The 18,141-nt window shown below is 39.7% G+C and overlaps 1 protein-coding gene across 1 annotated transcript in view; it reads left to right on the top strand.

Annotated features, from left to right (window-relative positions):
- Nucleotides 1-18,141, top strand: part of LOC138336322 (uncharacterized) — a 68,757-nt gene that overhangs the window by 24,006 nt on the left and 26,610 nt on the right. Inside the window, exons 5-6 of the mRNA XM_069285760.1 lie at nucleotides 14,915-15,044; nucleotides 15,906-16,072. Of these exons, the coding sequence (XP_069141861.1) occupies nucleotides 14,915-15,044; nucleotides 15,906-16,072 (297 nt within the window). The remainder of the gene's footprint in view (nucleotides 1-14,914; nucleotides 15,045-15,905; nucleotides 16,073-18,141) is intronic.

The following is an 18,141-nucleotide window of genomic DNA, read 5'->3' as shown; positions in this document are numbered from 1 at the left end:
ATTAAAGCGGGCTCAGCGTGATGCAGACAGAATTATTACCGGGTTACCGTATCATACTAGAAATTAATCATTATATTTTGAAACAAATTTGGAACCCCTTTCGGACAGAAGAGCTAAAAGAAAACTACAATTACTATATAAAATACATAATAATATGACTCCAAGTTATCTATCAAACTTATTATTTCCTACAGTAGTCTATAATAATCCTTATACTTCAAGAAATAGCGAAAATTTCCAAATTCCAAATTACCGACTACTACAACCAAATCCTTCTTTCCCACTACTTTAAGAAGCTGGAACAACTTAGATGTCGATATTAAATCCCTAACTTTTTCTTCCTTTAAACTAGCTCTTTCCCAATCTATTTCTACTAGTCTACCATATTATTTTAATTATGGAGAAAGAGAAATTAAGACATCAGTGTAGTTCTCTAAAAGATGACCTTTCCCGTGTAAATTCTATTTGTAGAAATTGTGGCTACACTTGTGAAAATGCTAACCATTTCTTTTTCGAATGTCAAAATTATGCTGCTGTCCGTTCAGAAAAGCTCCAAATCTTAAATGATTGAGATATACAAGTAAATTTAAATTTATTACTTTACGGAAATGAAAACTTGACTTTGGGAGTAAACTGTCATGTATTTGGACTTGTGCAATCATTTATAAAGTCCAGCAGAAGATTTTGAATACTACATAATATTATACAAATATTTCATGGGTTACTGTGCTCTAGTTCATAATATTTAACCCGAGGTGATGGTAATCAACAAATGTTATATTGCACGAGGCCTCACAGTAACCATGCAATATTTGTTTTATTACATAATCACCAGTTTTTCAGCTGAATATTTTTTATAAAACGAATACGGCAATCACTTAACAAAATCAACACCGTACCGTACGGAAAAAACCTTAATATCCCATTGAAGATTGACGTATAGCCCACGTGCGTCACGTTGTAACTCCGGTTTGGATGTCTTATTGTCTGTTTTCACATTATTAGACCTGCTTGCAGCCTTTTGATCTAATACATTCATCGTGTCCGTCCTTTACTCGGTACTGTAAACGTCTACATGACGTGCTTGATTCGAGATCTAAAAATCCAACGCGAAATTGAGCGTGACCCTTTGTGACGTCATAATAACGTAACACACTGTTACTCGCAATTCCTCGGAAGTTTTCTACAAAACTAGACAACAACAGCGAGGTGTTCCTAAAGCCGTGCAATATAACATCTCGAAGCGTGCAATATAACTTCGAACCGTGCAATATAACAAGGTTTTATTGAACGGTCGGTGTAATAGTTGAAAATATTATATTTCTTCATATATAGATTGGTGTAAACAAATTATGTAATAACATAATATATAGTATATATCTTGTTATTATATACTCTGACAAAATCAATTATTATTTATATCTATAGTATGTATGTCATCACCTGTAAATATTTCATGTTGATTGGAGAAGGCTTCTTAAAGGCCCACTACCTTTCCGGGGCAAAATATAAAGGTTTCTTAAAAAGCATTAATAACATCAGAAAATGCATACCGATGACCTAAGATAAGGTTACGACACCAAACATATGCAAGATTTCCTGCGTAATATATGAAAACAGTGGAGAGTCAATTCGCTGTTTTGCCGTCTGGCGCAGTGATAGTCAACTACCGCGTGGTATTTAGGACGACGGCGGGAAACATAATACGACCCGCGTTATGAAAATAAACATTTTATTTATTTTAATCAAATCGTTCAGAAGGTGATGATCAATGTAGTATTAACGGTTAGTTAATACTTTTTAAGACTCTACAAAATTATCGATATTTTTTTACATTCCCATTTTAAAAATTAAAAGCCATTTCGGAAAGGAAGTGGGCCTTTAAAGATGCTCCACCGCCGACAAATGGTATTTTTTTTCAATATCAAAAACAGGAGCAGACGATTTAGTGTTTTTCTTCAGTTACAAAAAATGCTTACATTACACCATTACCACCATTGAAAAGTTTGAGCTTCTTTTTTTACATCAAGTTGAAAATATAAAAAATAATTAATTGCATCCCGAAAAAAATCCGTGGCACTATATTCTATATGGAATGAAGTACTGATTGTGCACGCATCAAAGGTGAAATGAATTGTTTTATATTAATTTTTGTGTTAATTAGGGATATATATACACGATTAAACACCAGTTATTGTGCAAATGATGAATATCATTTATGCTCTGTCGGCGGTGGAGCATCTTTAAGTTGAAATAACTTGTGCCTAATCCATTTGTAATTTTATGACAATAAAATATGTTTAAAGTCAAAACAGTATACTGATTTGCCGGTATGTATCTGGCCCCGTGCTATTAGCGTTTCTGTGTCAGCTGTTTATAGAACGAGGAAGTAGACCCATAAAACGTATCATGACGTCACAAGTCACGTGGTGATGCTGTCTTTCACTTAAAACATGTTCCATCACACATTCCATTTCCATTGTCTGGTGCAAAATTTAGTGTGTTATTTCTCACGTAAATGGTCGTTGTTCACGACACTCTAGAGTGTCTAGCATATAACATAGAAGACAACATAAAAATTGTTCGAATATCGATTATGAATGTGATTAAATGTTTTGGACATATTTATGTCATTACTATCCTGTTGCTGTTTACTGGCTGATGACAATATTTGATAATAATAGATCATTTAAAGAAATCTTTTTGTTATTCTTTGCTACGAAAAAGTAATAATATGTTTACTATAGCTAAAAGAAAAATGTCTTTATTACAACACGACACAATACGGACATACTTTCCCAAACCGCGGTTAGTTTGGTGTAATGTAAGCGAGTTATATGTCGGCGGAAAGTTTGGGGTATAGTGTAAGGGAGTTATGTGTGGGCGGTTACATAAGTTTGGAGTAGTGTAAGGGAGTTATGTGTAGGGGGTTAGTTTGGGGTAGTGTAAGGGAGTTATGTGTAGGCGGTTAGTTTGGGTTAGTGTAAGGGAGTTATGTGTAGGGGGGTAGTTTGGGTTAGTGTAAGGGAGTTTTGTGTAGGGGATCAGTTTGGTGTAGTGTAAGGGAGTTATGTGTGGGCGGTTAGTTTGGGTTAGTGTAAGGGAGTTATGCGTAGGGGGTTTGTTTGGGTTAGTGTAAGGGAGTTTTGTGTGGGCGGTTAGTTTGGTGTAGTGTAAGGGAGTTTTGTGTAGGGGATCAGTTTGGGGTAGTGTAAGGGAGTTATGTGTGGGCGGTTAGTTTGGGGTAGTGTAAGGGAGTTATATGTGTGGGCGGTTAGTTTGGGGTAGTGCAAGGGAGTTATGTGTAGGGGGTTAGTTTGGGGTAGTGTAAGAGAGTTATGTGTAGGGGGTTATTTAGGAGTAGTGTAAGGGAGTTATGTGTAGGGGGTTAGTTTGGGGTAGTGTAAGGGAGTTATGTGTAGGCGGTTAGTTTGGGGTAGTGTAAGGGAGTTATGTGTAGGGGGTAAGTTTGGGGTAGTGTAAGGGAGTTATGTGTAGGGGGTTAGTTTGGGGTAGTGTAAGGGAGTTATGTGTAGGGGGTTAGTTTGGGGTAGTGTAAGGGAGTTATGTGTAGGGGGTTAGTTTGGGGTAGTGTAAGGGAGTTATGTGTAGGGGGTTAGTTTGGGTTAGTGTAAGGGAGTTATGTGTAGGGGGTTAGTTTGGGTTAGTGTAAGGGAGTTTTGTGTAGGGGATCAGTTTGGGGTAGTGTAAGGGAGTTATGTGTGGGCGGTTAGTTTGGGGTAGTGTAAGGGAGTTATGTGTAGGGGTTAGTTTTGGGTAGTGTAAGGGAGTTATGTGTAGGGGGTTAGTTTGGGGTAGTGTAAGGGAGTTATGTGTAGGCGGTTAGTTTGGGTTAGTGTAAGGGAGTTATGTGTAGGGGGTTAGTTTGGGTTAGTGTAAGGGAGTTTTGTGTAGGGGATCAGTTTGGTGTAGTGTAAGGGAGTTATGTGTGGGCGGTTAGTTTGGGTTAGTGTAAGGGAGTTATGCGTAGGGGGTTTGTTTGGGTTAGTGTAAGGGAGTTTTGTGTGGGCGGTTAGTTTGGTGTAGTGTAAGGGAGTTATGTGTGGGCGGTTAACTTGGGGTAGTGTAAGGGAGTTATGTGTAGGGGATCAGTTTGGTGTAGTGTAAGGGAATTATGTGTGGGCGGTTAGTTTGGGTTAGTGTAAGGGAGTTATGCGTAGGGGGTTTGTTTGGGTTAGTGTAAGGGAGTTTTGTGTGGGCGGTTAGTTTGGTGTAGTGTAAGGGAGTTTTGTGTAGGGGATCAGTTTGGGGTAGTGTAAGGGAGTTATGTGTGGGCGGTTAGTTTGGGGTAGTGTAAGGGAGTTATATGTGTGGGCGATTAGTTTGCGGTAGTTCAAGGGAGATATGTGTAGGGGGTTAGTTTGGGGTAGTGTAAGGGAGTTATGTGTAGGGGGTTATTTAGGAGTAGTGTAAGGGAGTTATGTGTAGGCGGTTAGTTTGGGTTAGTGTATGGGAGTTATGTGTAGAGGGTTAGTTTGGGGTAGTGTAAGAGAGTTATGTGTGGGCGGTTAGTTTGGGGTAGTGTAAGAGAGTTATGTGTGGGCGGTTAGTTTGGGGTAGTGTAAGGGAGTTTTGTGTAGGGGGTTAGTTTGGGTTAGTGTAAGGGAGTTTTGTGTAGGGGATCAAGTGTAGTGTAAGAGAGTTATGTGTGGGCGGTTAGTTTGGGGGTAGTGTAAGGGAGTTATGTGTGGGCGGTTAGTTTGGGGTAGTGTAAGGGAGTTATGTGTAGAGGGTTAGTTTGGGGTAGTGTAAGGGAGTTATGTGTGGACGGTTATATTAGTTTGGGGTAGTGTAAGGGAGTTATGTGTGGGCGGTTAGTTTGGGTTAGTGTAAGGGAGTTATGTATGGACGGTTAGTTTTGGAGTAGTGTAAGGGAGTTATGTGTAGGGGGTTAGTTTGGGGCAGTGTAAGGTGTACGGGAGTTATGTGTCGGGGGTTAGATTGAGGTAGTGTAAGGGAGTTATGCGTAGGGGGTTAGTTTGCGTTAGTGTAAGGTGTAAGGGAGTTATGTGTCGGGGGTGAGTTTGCGTTAGTGTAAGGTGTAAGGGAGTTATGTGTCGGGGGTGAGTTTTTGGGTAGTGTAAGGGAGTTATGTGTAGGCGGTTAGTTTGGGGTAGTGTAAGGGAGTTATGTGTAGGGGGTTAGTTTGCGTTAGTGTAAGGTGTAAGGGAGTTATGTGTCGGGGGTGAGTTTTGGGGTAGTGTAAGGGAGTTATGTGTAGGCGGTTAGTTTGGGGTAGTGTAAGGGAGTTATGTGTGGGCAGTTAAATTAGTTTGGGTAGTGTAAGGGAGTTATGTGTAAGGGGTTTGTTTAGGGTAGTGTAAGGGAGTTATGTGTAGGGGGTTAGTTTGCGTTAGTGTAAGGTGTAAGGGAGTTATGTGTCGGGGGTGAGTTTTGGGGTAGTGTAAGGGAGTTATGTGTAGGCGGTTAGTTTGGTGTAGTGTAAGGGAGTTATGTGTAGGGGTTAGTTTTGGGTAGCGTAAGGGAGTTATATGTGGGCGGTTAGTTTGGGGTAGTGTAAGGGAGTTATGTGTACGGGGTTAGTTTGGGGTAGTGTAAGGGAGTTATGTGTAGGGGTTATGTGTAGGGGTTAGTTTAGGGTAGTGTAAGGGAGTTATATGTAGGGGGTTAGTTTGGGGTAGTGTAAGGGAGTTATGTGTAGGGGGTTATTTAGGGGTAGTGTAAGGGAGTTATGTGTGAGCGGTTAGTTTGGGGTAGTGTAAGGGAGTTATGTGTAGGGGGTTAGTTTGGGGTAGTGTAAGGGAGTTATGTGTAGGCGGTTAGTTTGGGGTAGTGTAAGGGAGTTATATGTAGGGGTTAGTTTGGGGCAGTGTAAGGGAGTTATGTGTAGTTGGTTAGTTTGGGATAGTGTAAGGGAGTAATGTGTAGGGGTTTAGTTTGGGGTAGTGTAAGGGAGAGTAGGGGTTAGTTTGGGGTAGTGTAAGGGAGTAATGTGTACGGGGTTAGATCGGGGTAGTGTAAGGGAGTAATGTGTACGGGGTTAGTTTGGGGTAGTGTAAGGGAGTTATGTGTAGGGGGTTAGTTTGGGGTAGTGTAAGGGAGTTATGTGTAGGGGGTTAGTTTGGGGTAGTGTAAGGGAGTAATGTGTAGGGGGTTAGATCGGGGTAGTGTAGTGTAAGGGAGTTATGTGTAGGGGGTTAGTTTGGGGTAGTGTAAGGGAGTTATGTGTAGGGGGTTAGTTTGGGGTAGTGTAAGGGAGTTATGTGTAGGGGGTTAGTTTGGGGTAGTGTAAGGGAGTTATGTGTAGGGGGTTAGTTTGGGGTAGTGTAAGGGAGTTATGTGTAGGGGGTTAGTTTGGGGTAGTGTAAGGGAGTTATGTGTAGGGGGTTAGTTTGGGGTAGTGTAAGGGAGTTATGTGTAGGGGGTTAGTTTGGGGTAGTGTAAGGGAGTTATGTGTAGGGGGTTAGATCGGGGTAGTGTAAGGGAGTTATGTGTGGGGGTTAGTTTGGGTTAGTGTAAGGGAGTAATGTGTAGGGGGTTAGTTTGGTGTAGTGTAAGGGAGTAATGTGTAGGGGGTTAGATCGGGGTAGTGTAAGGGAGTTATGTGTAGGGGGTTAGTTTGGGGTAGTGTAATGGAGTTATGTGTGGACGGTTATATTAGTTTGGGGTAGTGTAAGGGAGTTATGTGTGTAGGGGGTTAGTTTGGGGTAGTGTAAGGGAGTTATGTGTAGGGGGTTAGTTTGGGGTAGTGTAAGGGAGTTATGTGTAGGGGGTTAGTTTGGGGTAGTGTAAGGGAGTTATGTGTACGGGGTTAGTTTGGGGTAGTGTAAGGGAGTTATGTGTACGGGGTTAGTTTGGGGTAGTGTAAGGGAGTTATGTGTAGGGGGTTAGTTTGGGGTAGTATAAGGGAGTGATGTGAAGGGGGTTAGTTTGGGGTAGTGTAAGGGATTTATGTGTGAGCAGTTAGTTTGGGGTAGTGTAAGGGAGTTATGTGTGTAGGCGGTTAGTTTGGGGTAGTGTAAGGGATTTATGTGTGAGCAGTTAGTTTGGGGTAGTGTAAGGGAGTAACGTGTGAGCGGTTAGTTTGGGATAGTATAAGGGAGTTATGTGAAGGGGGTTAGTTTGGGGTAGTGTAAGGGAGTTATATGTGAGCGGGTTAGTTTTGGATAGTGTAAGGGAGTTATGTGTAGGCGGTTAGTTTGGGGTAGTGTAAGGGATTTATGTGTGAGCAGTTAGTTTGGGGTAGTGTAAGGGAGTTATGTGTGGGCGGTTAGTTTGGGGTAGTGTAAGGGAGTTATATGTGTGGGCGGTTAGTTTGCGGTAGTGCAAGGGAGTTATGTGTAGGGGGTTATTTAGGGGTAGTGTAAGGGAGTTATGTGTAGGGGGTTATTTAGGGTTAGTGTAAGGGAGTTATGTGTGAGTGGTTAGTTTGGGGTAGTGTAAGTGAGTTATGTGTAGGGGGTTAGTTTGGGGTAGAGAAAGGGAGTTATGTGTGGGCGGGAAGTTTGGGGTAGTGTAAGTGAGTTATGTGTAGAGGGTTAGTTTGGGGTAGTGTAAGGGAGTTATGTGTGGACGGTTATATTAGTTTGGGGTAGTGTAAGGGAGTTATGTGTGGACGATTATATTAGTTTAGGGTAGTGTAAGGGAGTTATTATGTGTAGGGGGTTAGTTTGGGGTAGTGTAAGAAGGTTATGTGTAGGGGGTTAGGTTGGGGTAGTGTAAGGGAGTTATGTGTAGGGGGTAAGTTTGCGGTAGTGTAAGGGAGTAATGTGTAAGGGGTTAGTTTGTGGTAGTGTAAGGGAGTTATGTGTACGGGGTTAGTTTGGGGTTAGTGTAAGGGATTTATTGTGAGCGGTTGGTATTGGGTAGTAGAAGGGAGTTATGTGAAGGGGGTTAGTTTGGAGAAGTGTAAGGGAGTTATATGTGAGCGGTTAGTTTGGGGTAGTGTAAGGGAGTTATATGTGAGCGTGTTAGTTTTGGATAGTGTAAGGGAGTTATGTGTAGGCGGTTAGTTTGGGGTAGTGTAAGGGATTTATGTGTGAGCAGTTAGTTTGGGGTAGTGTAAGGGAGTTATGTGTGGGCGGTTAGTTTGCGGTAGTGCAAGGGAGTTATGTGTAGGGTTTTATTTAGGGGTAGTGTAAGGGAGTTATGTGAAGGGGGTTATTTATGGGTAGTGTAAGGGAGTTATGTGAAGGGGGTTAGTTTGAAAAAGTGTAAGGGAGTTATATGTGAGCGATTAGTTTTGGATAGTGTAAGGGAGTGATGTGGAGGTGGTTAGTTTGGGGTAGTGTAAGGGAGTTACGTGTGAGCGGTTAGTTTGGGATAGTATAAGTGAGTTATGTGAAGGGGGTTAGTTTGGGGAAGTGTAAGGGAGTTATATGTGAGCGATTAGTTTTGGATAGTGTTAGGGAGTGATGTGGAGGGGGTTAGTTTGGGGTTGTGTAAGGGAGTTACGTGTGAGCGGTTAGTTTGGGATAGTATAAGGGAGTTATGTGAAGGGGGTTAGTTTGGGGTAGTGTAAGGGAGTTATATGTGAGCGATTAGTTTTGGATAGTGTTAGGGAGTGATGTGGAGGGGGTTAGTTTGGGGTTGTGTAAGGGAGTTACGTGTGAGCGGTTAGTTTGGGATAGTATAAGGGAGTTATGTGAAGGGGGTTAGTTTGGGGTAGTGTAAGGGAGTTGTATGTGAAGGGGGTTAGTTTGGGATAGTATAAGGGAGTTATGTGAAGGGGGTTAGTTTGGGATAGTATAAGGGAGTTATGTGTAGGGGGTTATTTAGGGTTAGTGTAAGGGAGTTATGTGTAGGGGGTTATTTAGGGGTAGTGTAAGGGAGTTATGTGAAGGGGGTTAGTTTGGGGAAGTGTAAGGGAGTTATATGTGAGCGGTTAGTTTTGGATAGTGTAAGGGAGTTATGTGTAGGCGGTTAGTTTGTGGTAGTGTAAGGGAGTTATGTGTAGGCGGTTAGTTTGCGGTGGTGCAAGGGAGTTATGTTTAGGGGGTTAGTTTGGGGTAGTGTAAGGGAGTTATGTGTAGGGGGTTAGTTTGTGGTAGTGTAAGGGAGTTATGTGTAGGCGGTTAGTTTGTGGTAGTGTAAGGGAGTTATGTGTGGGCGGGAAGTTTGGGGTAGTGTAAGGGAGTTATGTGTAGGGTGTCAGTTTGGGATAATGTAAGGGAGTTATGTGTGGGCGGTTGGTTTGGGGTAGTATAAGGGAGTTATGTAAAGGGGGTTAGTTTGCGGTAGTGTAAGGGAGTTACGTGTGAGCGGTTAGTTTGGGATAGTATAAGGGAGTTATGTGAAGGGGGTTAGTTTGGGGTAGTGTAAGGGAGTTGTGTGTGAGCAGTTAGTTTGTGGTAGTGTAAGGGAGTACTATGTGAGCGGTTAGTTTTGGATAGTGTAAGGGAGTTATGTGTAGGCGGTTAGTTTGGGGTAGTGTAAGGGATTTATGTGTGAGCAGTTAGTTTGTGGTAGTGTAAGGGAGTTGTGTGTGGGCGGTTAGTTTGGGGTAGTGTAAGGGAGTTATGTTTAGGGGGTTAGTTTGGGGTAGTGTAAGGGAGTTATGTGTAGGGGGTTAGTTTTGGGTAGTTTATGGGAGTTGTGATTGGGCGGTTAGTTTGGGGTAGTGTAAGGGAGTTTTATGTGTGGGCGGTTAGTTTGCGGTAGTGCAAGGGAGTTATGTTTAGGGGGTTAGTTTGGGGTAGTGTAATGGAGTTATGTGTGAGCAGTTAGTTTGGGATAATGTAAGGGAGTTATGTGTGGGCGGGAAATTTGGGGTAGTGTAAGGGATTTATGTGTGGGCGGGAAGTTTGGGGTAGTGTAAGGGAGTTATGTGTAGGGTGTCAGTTTGGGATAAGGTAAGGGAGTTATGTGTGGGCGGGAAGTTTGGGGAAGTGTAAGGGATTTATGTGTAGGGTGTCAGTTTGGGATAATGTAAGGGAGTTATGTGTAGGGGGTCAGTTTGGGATAATGTAAGGGAGTTATGTGTAGGGGGTCAGTTTGGGATAATGTAAGGGAGTTATGTGTAGGGGGTCAGTTTGGGATAATGTAAGGGAGTTATGTGTGGGCGGTTAGTTTGGGGTAGGGTATGGGAGTTCTTTATAGAACCAGATGTGTGCCCCTTATATGTACGCACATTTCAGTTCTCTTTGTCACAAGACCTCACCGGTGCTCGCTGATCTTGTCTTGATACAAGAATATCGGAACTCGGCGTGACGTCAAACGATATTGTATTACCATGCATTAAAATGCTTACATGCAAAATAATGTGTTTAACTTTCTTCCGCGTTAGATAAAACATCAGGCGCTCGCTTGATATATTTATTTTCCCCATATACATAGCTAAGTGTTCATATCTCAGTTTGAGTTTAGTCAATAGTTCCGATATTTTGAAGATGATTATTGATGATTATCATTACCAGTTTAGCAATTAAAAACTACCATTAACTACCATTCCTAAACCAGGAAAGACTAGGTGACCGAGTGCTTACGTGACTCGTCTATTAATATGTAACAACAACATGAAAGAAAAAAAAAAAAAAATTAAGGAAGGGCATCAAGCTTGACATAAAAAGCTGAGGCCAATATACAAAATAGAAAGCACGCGTAAAAACGTTTGAGAGTTTATATACGTGCTTGAAACTTAACTGTTTATTCGAGGAAGTTTACTTAAACCTGACAGGTTTTATGAAATACTAACGAAAAAACCAATTGGAGAATGTTGTACATATTATGAATTGATTCTATACATTGATATTAATGGACACAATGCAGTTTCGTTCATTGTCTGTAAATGTCCGCTGGTGCGCAAACGTCAGAAGTAATTAAATAGCTTAACACTGTAAGATTAGAAATAGGTACTCTTAGCCCTCACGAACGCCACATAGAAGGTAAAGATTATTCTATTTTATCTGACTCGGTTGACATTGAATATATACAGATGAATGGGAGTGGAATTGTGTCTAATAATGGCATCCCCTGTTTCATTCACATCTACAACTACAAATATTTCTTTGTCATCTCAACTTTAAACGGTGAGCGTAACGCATGTTTTTACTGGGATGAGAAATTAGAAGCATTTGACTACTTGTCTATTCCGTCTTTGCATATTACAGAGTAAGCTCCCTTGCGGGTAGCTATCGATTGTTACGTCAATATTTTGTGAGCGCAATTTACGTCGTTTTCTCCGAAACGTATGACGTTACGCTCGCAAACACACGACGTCACAATCAATACCTACCCGCAAGTGCAGATAACTCTCTAATATGCAAATCCGGAATATATGCTCGGATATCTTTTTTGCTGTGAGTGATGTGTAGTTCATACGGCGGAGTATTAGGGCTACTACAAAATTTATTTATCTTGTACGTACAACTTAGTATCTTGTACGTACAACTTAGTATCTTGTACGTACATGATAGTATCTTGTACGTACAACTTAGTATCTTGTACGTACAAGATAGTATCTTTTACGTACAAAATAGTATCTTGTTCGTACAAGTTAGTATCTTGTTCGTACAACTTAGTATCTTGTACGTACAAGTTATTATCTTGTACGTACAAGTTACTATCTTGTACGTACAACTTATAGTATCTTGTACGTACAAGATAGTATCTTGTACGTACAAGATAGTATCTTGAACATACAAGTTGAGTTGAACTGCTGTTCATCACCACCGCAGAATTGAGTCACCCGCCTGATATTTTTCGTAATTAAAGATAGTCGGTCTACTTCACATTGCTTCAAGCACGATCACAGGTTTATTAACTTATTTGACAATATTAAAAATATGAATATATATTAATGAGAACAATATCTTTTTAACAATCGTAATTTGAAATTGCCGGATTATGAGTTGAAACTGTATAGTCACTTGCATTATTTTGAAACTGACACTGTATAGTTCCTTTCGAGAAAACTGTATAGTCGCTTGTTTTATAGATAAGATATATTTAGTGATAAAACGGATATGATACATCTCCGATGAATGATAAGTTTGATCTATTAAACAAATTCGTAATTTTCTTCAGTAATAAAAGTTAAATACTTCACAATGGTGCGATTATTGGAAATGTTTGAGCATTTATTTTACTTCAGAATAGTAATATTGAAAATAATTAACTGCCTCCGAAAAAAATCCTAGGCATTATGCCCTAATTCGAATGAGTTACTGATTGCAAAGACAACAAAAGCAAAACAAAATATTTCATATGTGTTTTTGTGCTTATTAGACCTATATACACACATCAATTATTGTCCAAATGATGATCATAGTAAATACTCTGTTAAAAACATTTACATATAAGTGTTCGGAAACTTATCACAGCATTACAACTCCACAACATATATTCTTTTCTCCCTTTGGCTTAAACAAAGTTTACGTAATATACGTATAGCATGCGATGCCATTGTGAGAGTAAACCAGCCAAAGCCTTTAATACCGAGAGTTTCAACATTATACTATCTTGTACGTACAAGATACTAAGTTGTACGTACAAGATACTAACTTGTACGTACAAGATAGTTGTACGTACAAGATACTATCTTGTACGTACAAGATACTAACTTGTACGTACAAGATACTAACTTGTACGTACAAGATACTAAGTTGTACGTACAAGATACTAACTTGTACGTACAAGATAATAACTTGTACGCACTAGATAATAACTTGTACGTACAAGATAAATAAAAGTTTGTAGTGGCCCTATTACGCCGCCGTAAAATCAAGATACATTCATATGTTTCTTTTTTTTGGTAAATCCTTAAAGATGCTCCACCGCCGATAGAGCATAAATGATATTGATCATCGGAACAATAACTGGTGTTTAACCGTGTATATATATGTATACATGTATGTCTAATTAAAGTTGTATTTCTGATAATTTTCACTGTAACGATATATTGCTTAAACATTTTATATTTGAACATGCACATGTAACTTATTGATTAAGCTCCCAAAAAGAATATGTCGGCCTATAAGAGCGCCGAAATCTAGGGATCAGCGCCTTCAAACACCGCCATGTTCAGTACCTTCGGCTTTTGTCGGCATTCCGAATCGTACCACGTGACTTATGTCCACACGTCCTGCACGTGGTGATCCAGGTTACTAGCGTAAGCGCACATGTGTTTATTTACGTTTTCCTTCTGGCTAATATGAGCAAATCGTGCTGGTATATGTCCACAGAGCGAGTATTTGAAACATCTAACTCACACATTGCCGTAATTCAATATTGTGTGTATCAAATATTGTAATGTGCATGCATTATTTTCTTTGTAAATCCGGTCTGCTGAGGTCGACCGCATGTTTTGTTTATGAAAAAAATTGTTGACATTTGGTTTCACATCTCTCGTGTTACTTCGAGGTTGTCGCGACGATGTTCGGAAGAGTTCGGAATGATTCGGCATCTTTCGAGCTTATTTTTGACGTGTACACGTTAAAAAGATTTTTTACTTCTATAATTAAAAATACTTCCAGTGCTGCAACTTTATAAAAAGTGGTAAAAGTAGAAAGTTTAAACCTCGGACAGACGGGGAAAAATGTGTATAACACTTAAACAGTTTTCACTATGACAAAAAGAGCGAAAGTGATAGACCATACAACTTTAACACAAAAATAATATAAAATAATTTATGTTGCCTTTGGTGCATGCGCAATCAGTACTTCAATCCATATAGGATATAGTGCAACGGATTTTTTGGGATGCAATTAATTATTTTTCATATTTTTAACTTTAAGTAGAATTAGAATCATACACCGGAGAAGTAGGGGACATCAAACTGTGAATATTAATTTTTGATCGTGACTTTACGTGAACTAATGGAGAAACAACGATAGAAATTTTATAGATAAATTGAATCCATAAAGAAATTTGTCTTTCTTTGTTTACCCACATTGTATCAGTCGCCACCCTGCATACTGCATATGAAGTTACTCTCAAAACCTGTCATTGATTTATCTTTCCGTCTTCTTAAAATATTGATTATTTACTTTATTTCTTAAAAGTGGTTTTTCGTATCTCCGTCCTTATTTTAGGACAAGGTATATAAGCATACTGCTATCAAGATTAAATGGTGATGTTGTCGAACGGGTTTTTTTATTAATCAAATACATTTATTTGCATTTTTTACATCCACAAACAATGATCGATAGCAAATTGCAAAGATAATATTACATATATTACACATTAATAATGACTACGAAGCTTGAACAAATTAACAATAGATTACAGACGGACAATCTATGAGCCTAGCCGAGTACAATAAGGTAAACCAAATTGAATGCGATTTATGATGTGTAGGAAGGCTTCAAAATTGATTGCGTGTAGTGCGTTAGATTTCTTGTAGGTCGTTGACACAAACAACTATTCTTTATAGCTAACATGATGGAGACGCAATGACGTAATGGCAACTATAGTATCCAATCCAATGGTAATGTATCCATCCGCCTGTGGTCAGGGACAGAAGAAATAAGCCACAAAATGACCTCACAACGCACCTGGTCTATTTGAGCTCTTTTGTCAGTTATATCCTATGTGAAAGATTATTGTACGTCCTCTCTCCCGCTTCACCTGTGGTATTAGGTCACAGCTCGCTGCCTTTTACATGTAGTTCCGCGAACTGGTTTCCATAGTGGCTGACCAGTCCACTGGCACCGCTTATACTCCTCGGCATAGGATCGATACTGCATCATACAAAATGCATCTTTCCAAAACAATGCCTTTTACCTTACCCATACTATTTTTTTATGTTTTCTACATAGATGAATATCATGTCAATAGATCTTAACAACTGCGCAGGACCTTCATATGATATATATAATTACAATTCAAAAATATATGGCACTCTTGGTGTTTTCCTATAGGTTTATCCCTGGTCGTTAGACGATATCAAGTGTGTGTTCATGATTTTGTATCGATATGCTTATCTCTGTTGTAGGACATCAAGTTTAAGTTCACCTGTGTGCAGTCGACCAAACATGTGAAGGTGACATTGAACTTGTCGAGTTTACCAAGGCCGCCGAAAAATATTATACGTAGTGGTGTAACTAAGTCGATTACGTTGCCAGGTACGTGAATATGGCTTCTAACTTTTTCATGTTTTATCAATTTAAAGATTTACAATAGACAAACAAAATGTTGCTATTCGTTAGGGAGGTATTCCTCTGAGAAGTCAACACTTTCTTTATCAAATATTTTTCACACCGAGAGTTTTGGAAATAGCAGTTCATACCATAGAAGAAATTGGAAGAAAAAAACCAACATATGTCCGTGTGCTCGTTTTTGAGCTTTTGTCACTCAAAGATACCTAGTTGACAAAATATTGGGATTTGTTTTAGGAATTCTGCAGTTTTGACCACATATACGAGGGATTAAAGCCAGAATTTCCTAACGAGGTGTTTGATTTGTATGGATGTTTGCTTCTTTAAAAATATACCGGTTGTGATTAATAAGACTCTATTTTTTTCTCAGAATACCAACATATGCTACCCCTAACGCTTAACTTTGAGCTTCAAAATGCACCATTTTCAGCCAGTTTTGACAAATTAAAACCTTTATAGAAAAAATTCCGGCGTAAATTTTGTAAATATTTTGCATAGCAACAGGGGAAAGATTGCTTTTTCTAAACAAGGCAGAAAAACTATACAGCTAAAAATGCAGGAGCAGTGATGATTTAACTTTGGCTCTACACAAAGCAAAAAAGACACATTTTCAAAATGGCCGCCAAATGGGTAATAATCTTTTTGACAAAATTCGCAACTTTCAACTTATATATTGATAAATCGTATTTGGAAATCTCATAGCGTCTTTGATCTATGTATAAACTAGTCTCCATTGGGACTTAAACCTCAGAGGAATACATCCTTTAATTATGATACATAAAGTAAAACAGCGTTAATAATGCTATAGGTTTATGTAATGCTTTCCAGGATCCCGTCCAAAATGGAACCCTCTGATTGACACGGAAGTGAAATTAGGCTCCGACAGTTCATCTAGCCTCAAAGTAAGATTCCAGCCTTTGTATCCGGGAGCTGCAGCACATCACGTGATTCTAACAAAGAACAGTAAATCAGTCAACCGTAGTCTCATCTACGCGGTAAGTCCTTATCGCGTCAGTAAGTCATTCATTTCCTTTTGTAAATCATTTATCTTGTCGATGATTCACACATTTCCCCGGTAAGTCATTTATGTCCTCCATGAGTCTTTTATTTATTCGCTAAGTCATTTTATCTCATTAATGAATCAATTATTTACATGACAAACCATTTATCTTCTTGATGAATCACTTATTTCCGCGGTAAGTCATCTTTTTCCTCGATAAGTCACTTCTTTTGTCGCCAAGTCATTTATCTCCTCGATAACTCACTTATTAAATGTTTTAAACTTTGTAAATCATCACAATGCATCGTCATGACGTAATATCTACAATGAGAAACAATGCACTAAACCTTGTAAATCGTCATGACGTAATATCTACAATGTACTTATAATAAGCATTGATGTTACTATTTTACGTTGTTGTTACTAAACTGTGTGAATCCACTAGCGGATTCTCACAAACGTTTGCATACAAAATTTATTTCATAACCATATGAAGTCAAAAAATAGTTACATCAATGCTTATAATTAATTTTCAGATTATTTGAAAACATCAAGTACGTTTAAACGTACGATTCCAATGCATTTCCAATGGATTATTTTTTTCTAAATCAATACGCAACGTCGATGTCTCTATTGTGACGTCATGATTACGGCTGATTTTCGCGCTATTCTCGGATTTTTTCTTCCTAGTACACGAAGAAAAAGGATCTACCAATCAGAGAGCTGGATTTAGTATGAAAACAAATAAAAATCAATTATTAAACCTTGTAAATCGTAATGACGTAATATTTACAATGTGAAACAATGTACTAAACCTTGTAAATTATTCTAAAGTAATTGTCAATGCAAAACGCAAAACAATTCATGGTTCCGATATGCAAATGAGCATCAATTTATTGACCAATGAAATAATAGCTCGGATTTTGTCCGGAGCTGTGATGTTTTGGCCGCCATGGTTGCATCACAAACAAACCGTGATACAGGCTTGTGATGCAGGGTACTATTTGACGTTTCGGTCTTTAAACCAATAATGGTCCGTCGATGTGTTTGGGGAAAATGTAACACAGACGAAAGGTATCGTGACCGATTAATAGGCGTGACTTTGTTACCATTCCCAAAGCCTAAGACAAATTTAGATAAGTGTTTGAGGTGGATCAAGGCGTGCGGTAGACCCCATGATCAACTGAATATCGAGAGAATAGATGGAAACAGGAATAAAGTCGTCTGTTCAAAGGTTAGTATGAATAATCTGACCCTGTCTCCTTCGTTCCGACCGAAAGGCAATATTTGAAATTGAGATCTTATTAACTGTTTGAATATGACTACCGCCGACTACTACAGCTCACGTGTACAGACGACCAGTTCTCGGCTGTACTGTTAAGCGACCAGTTTTCACCGGGTACCAATTAGGGCCTGTATATCGCCATCGTATGTGTACTTGTGTGATCACACACGAATTTTTAGACCATTTTTTGTGGAAATTAGCATGGTAGTGTCTTCTATAAGGAGATGGCTTCAGTGACTAAATTTTCATTTTAATTGTGTAGGAGAGAATTGGTACTCGGCGAGAACTGGTCGCCTGCAGCCAGTAGTACGCGTACGGTTACCTCGATTACCTCGCACATTAATAAAGCCTAGAAGACAGTAGCGATGGCACTCAGCCTGCCAATTTTTAGCTCACCTGGCCCGAAGGGCCGGTGAGCTTATGTCATGGCGCGGCGTCCGTCGTCCGTCCGTCCGTCCGTCCGTCCGTCGTCCGTCCGTCCGTCCGTCGTCCGTCCGTCAACATTTCCTTTAAATCGCTACTAGTCATAGAGTTCTGGATGGATTGTAACCAAATTTGGCCAGAAACATCCTTGGGGGAAGGGGAACAGAACTTGTATAAATTTTGGCTCTGACCCCCAGGGGGCAGGAGGGGCGGGGCCCAATAGGGGTAATAGAGGTAAATCCTATAAATCGCTACTTGTCCTAGAGTTCTGCATGGAGTGTAACCAAATTTGGCCAGAAACATCCTTGGGGGAGGGGGACAGAACTTGTATAAATTTTGGCTCTGACCCCCTGGGG

This window comes from Argopecten irradians, chromosome 12 (assembly GCF_041381155.1).
Source record: "Argopecten irradians isolate NY chromosome 12, Ai_NY, whole genome shotgun sequence".
Classification (NCBI taxonomy): Eukaryota; Metazoa; Mollusca; class Bivalvia; order Pectinida; family Pectinidae; genus Argopecten; species Argopecten irradians.
Note: the sequence above shows the minus strand (reverse complement) of the source record. Positions and strands in the feature narration are given on the sequence as shown.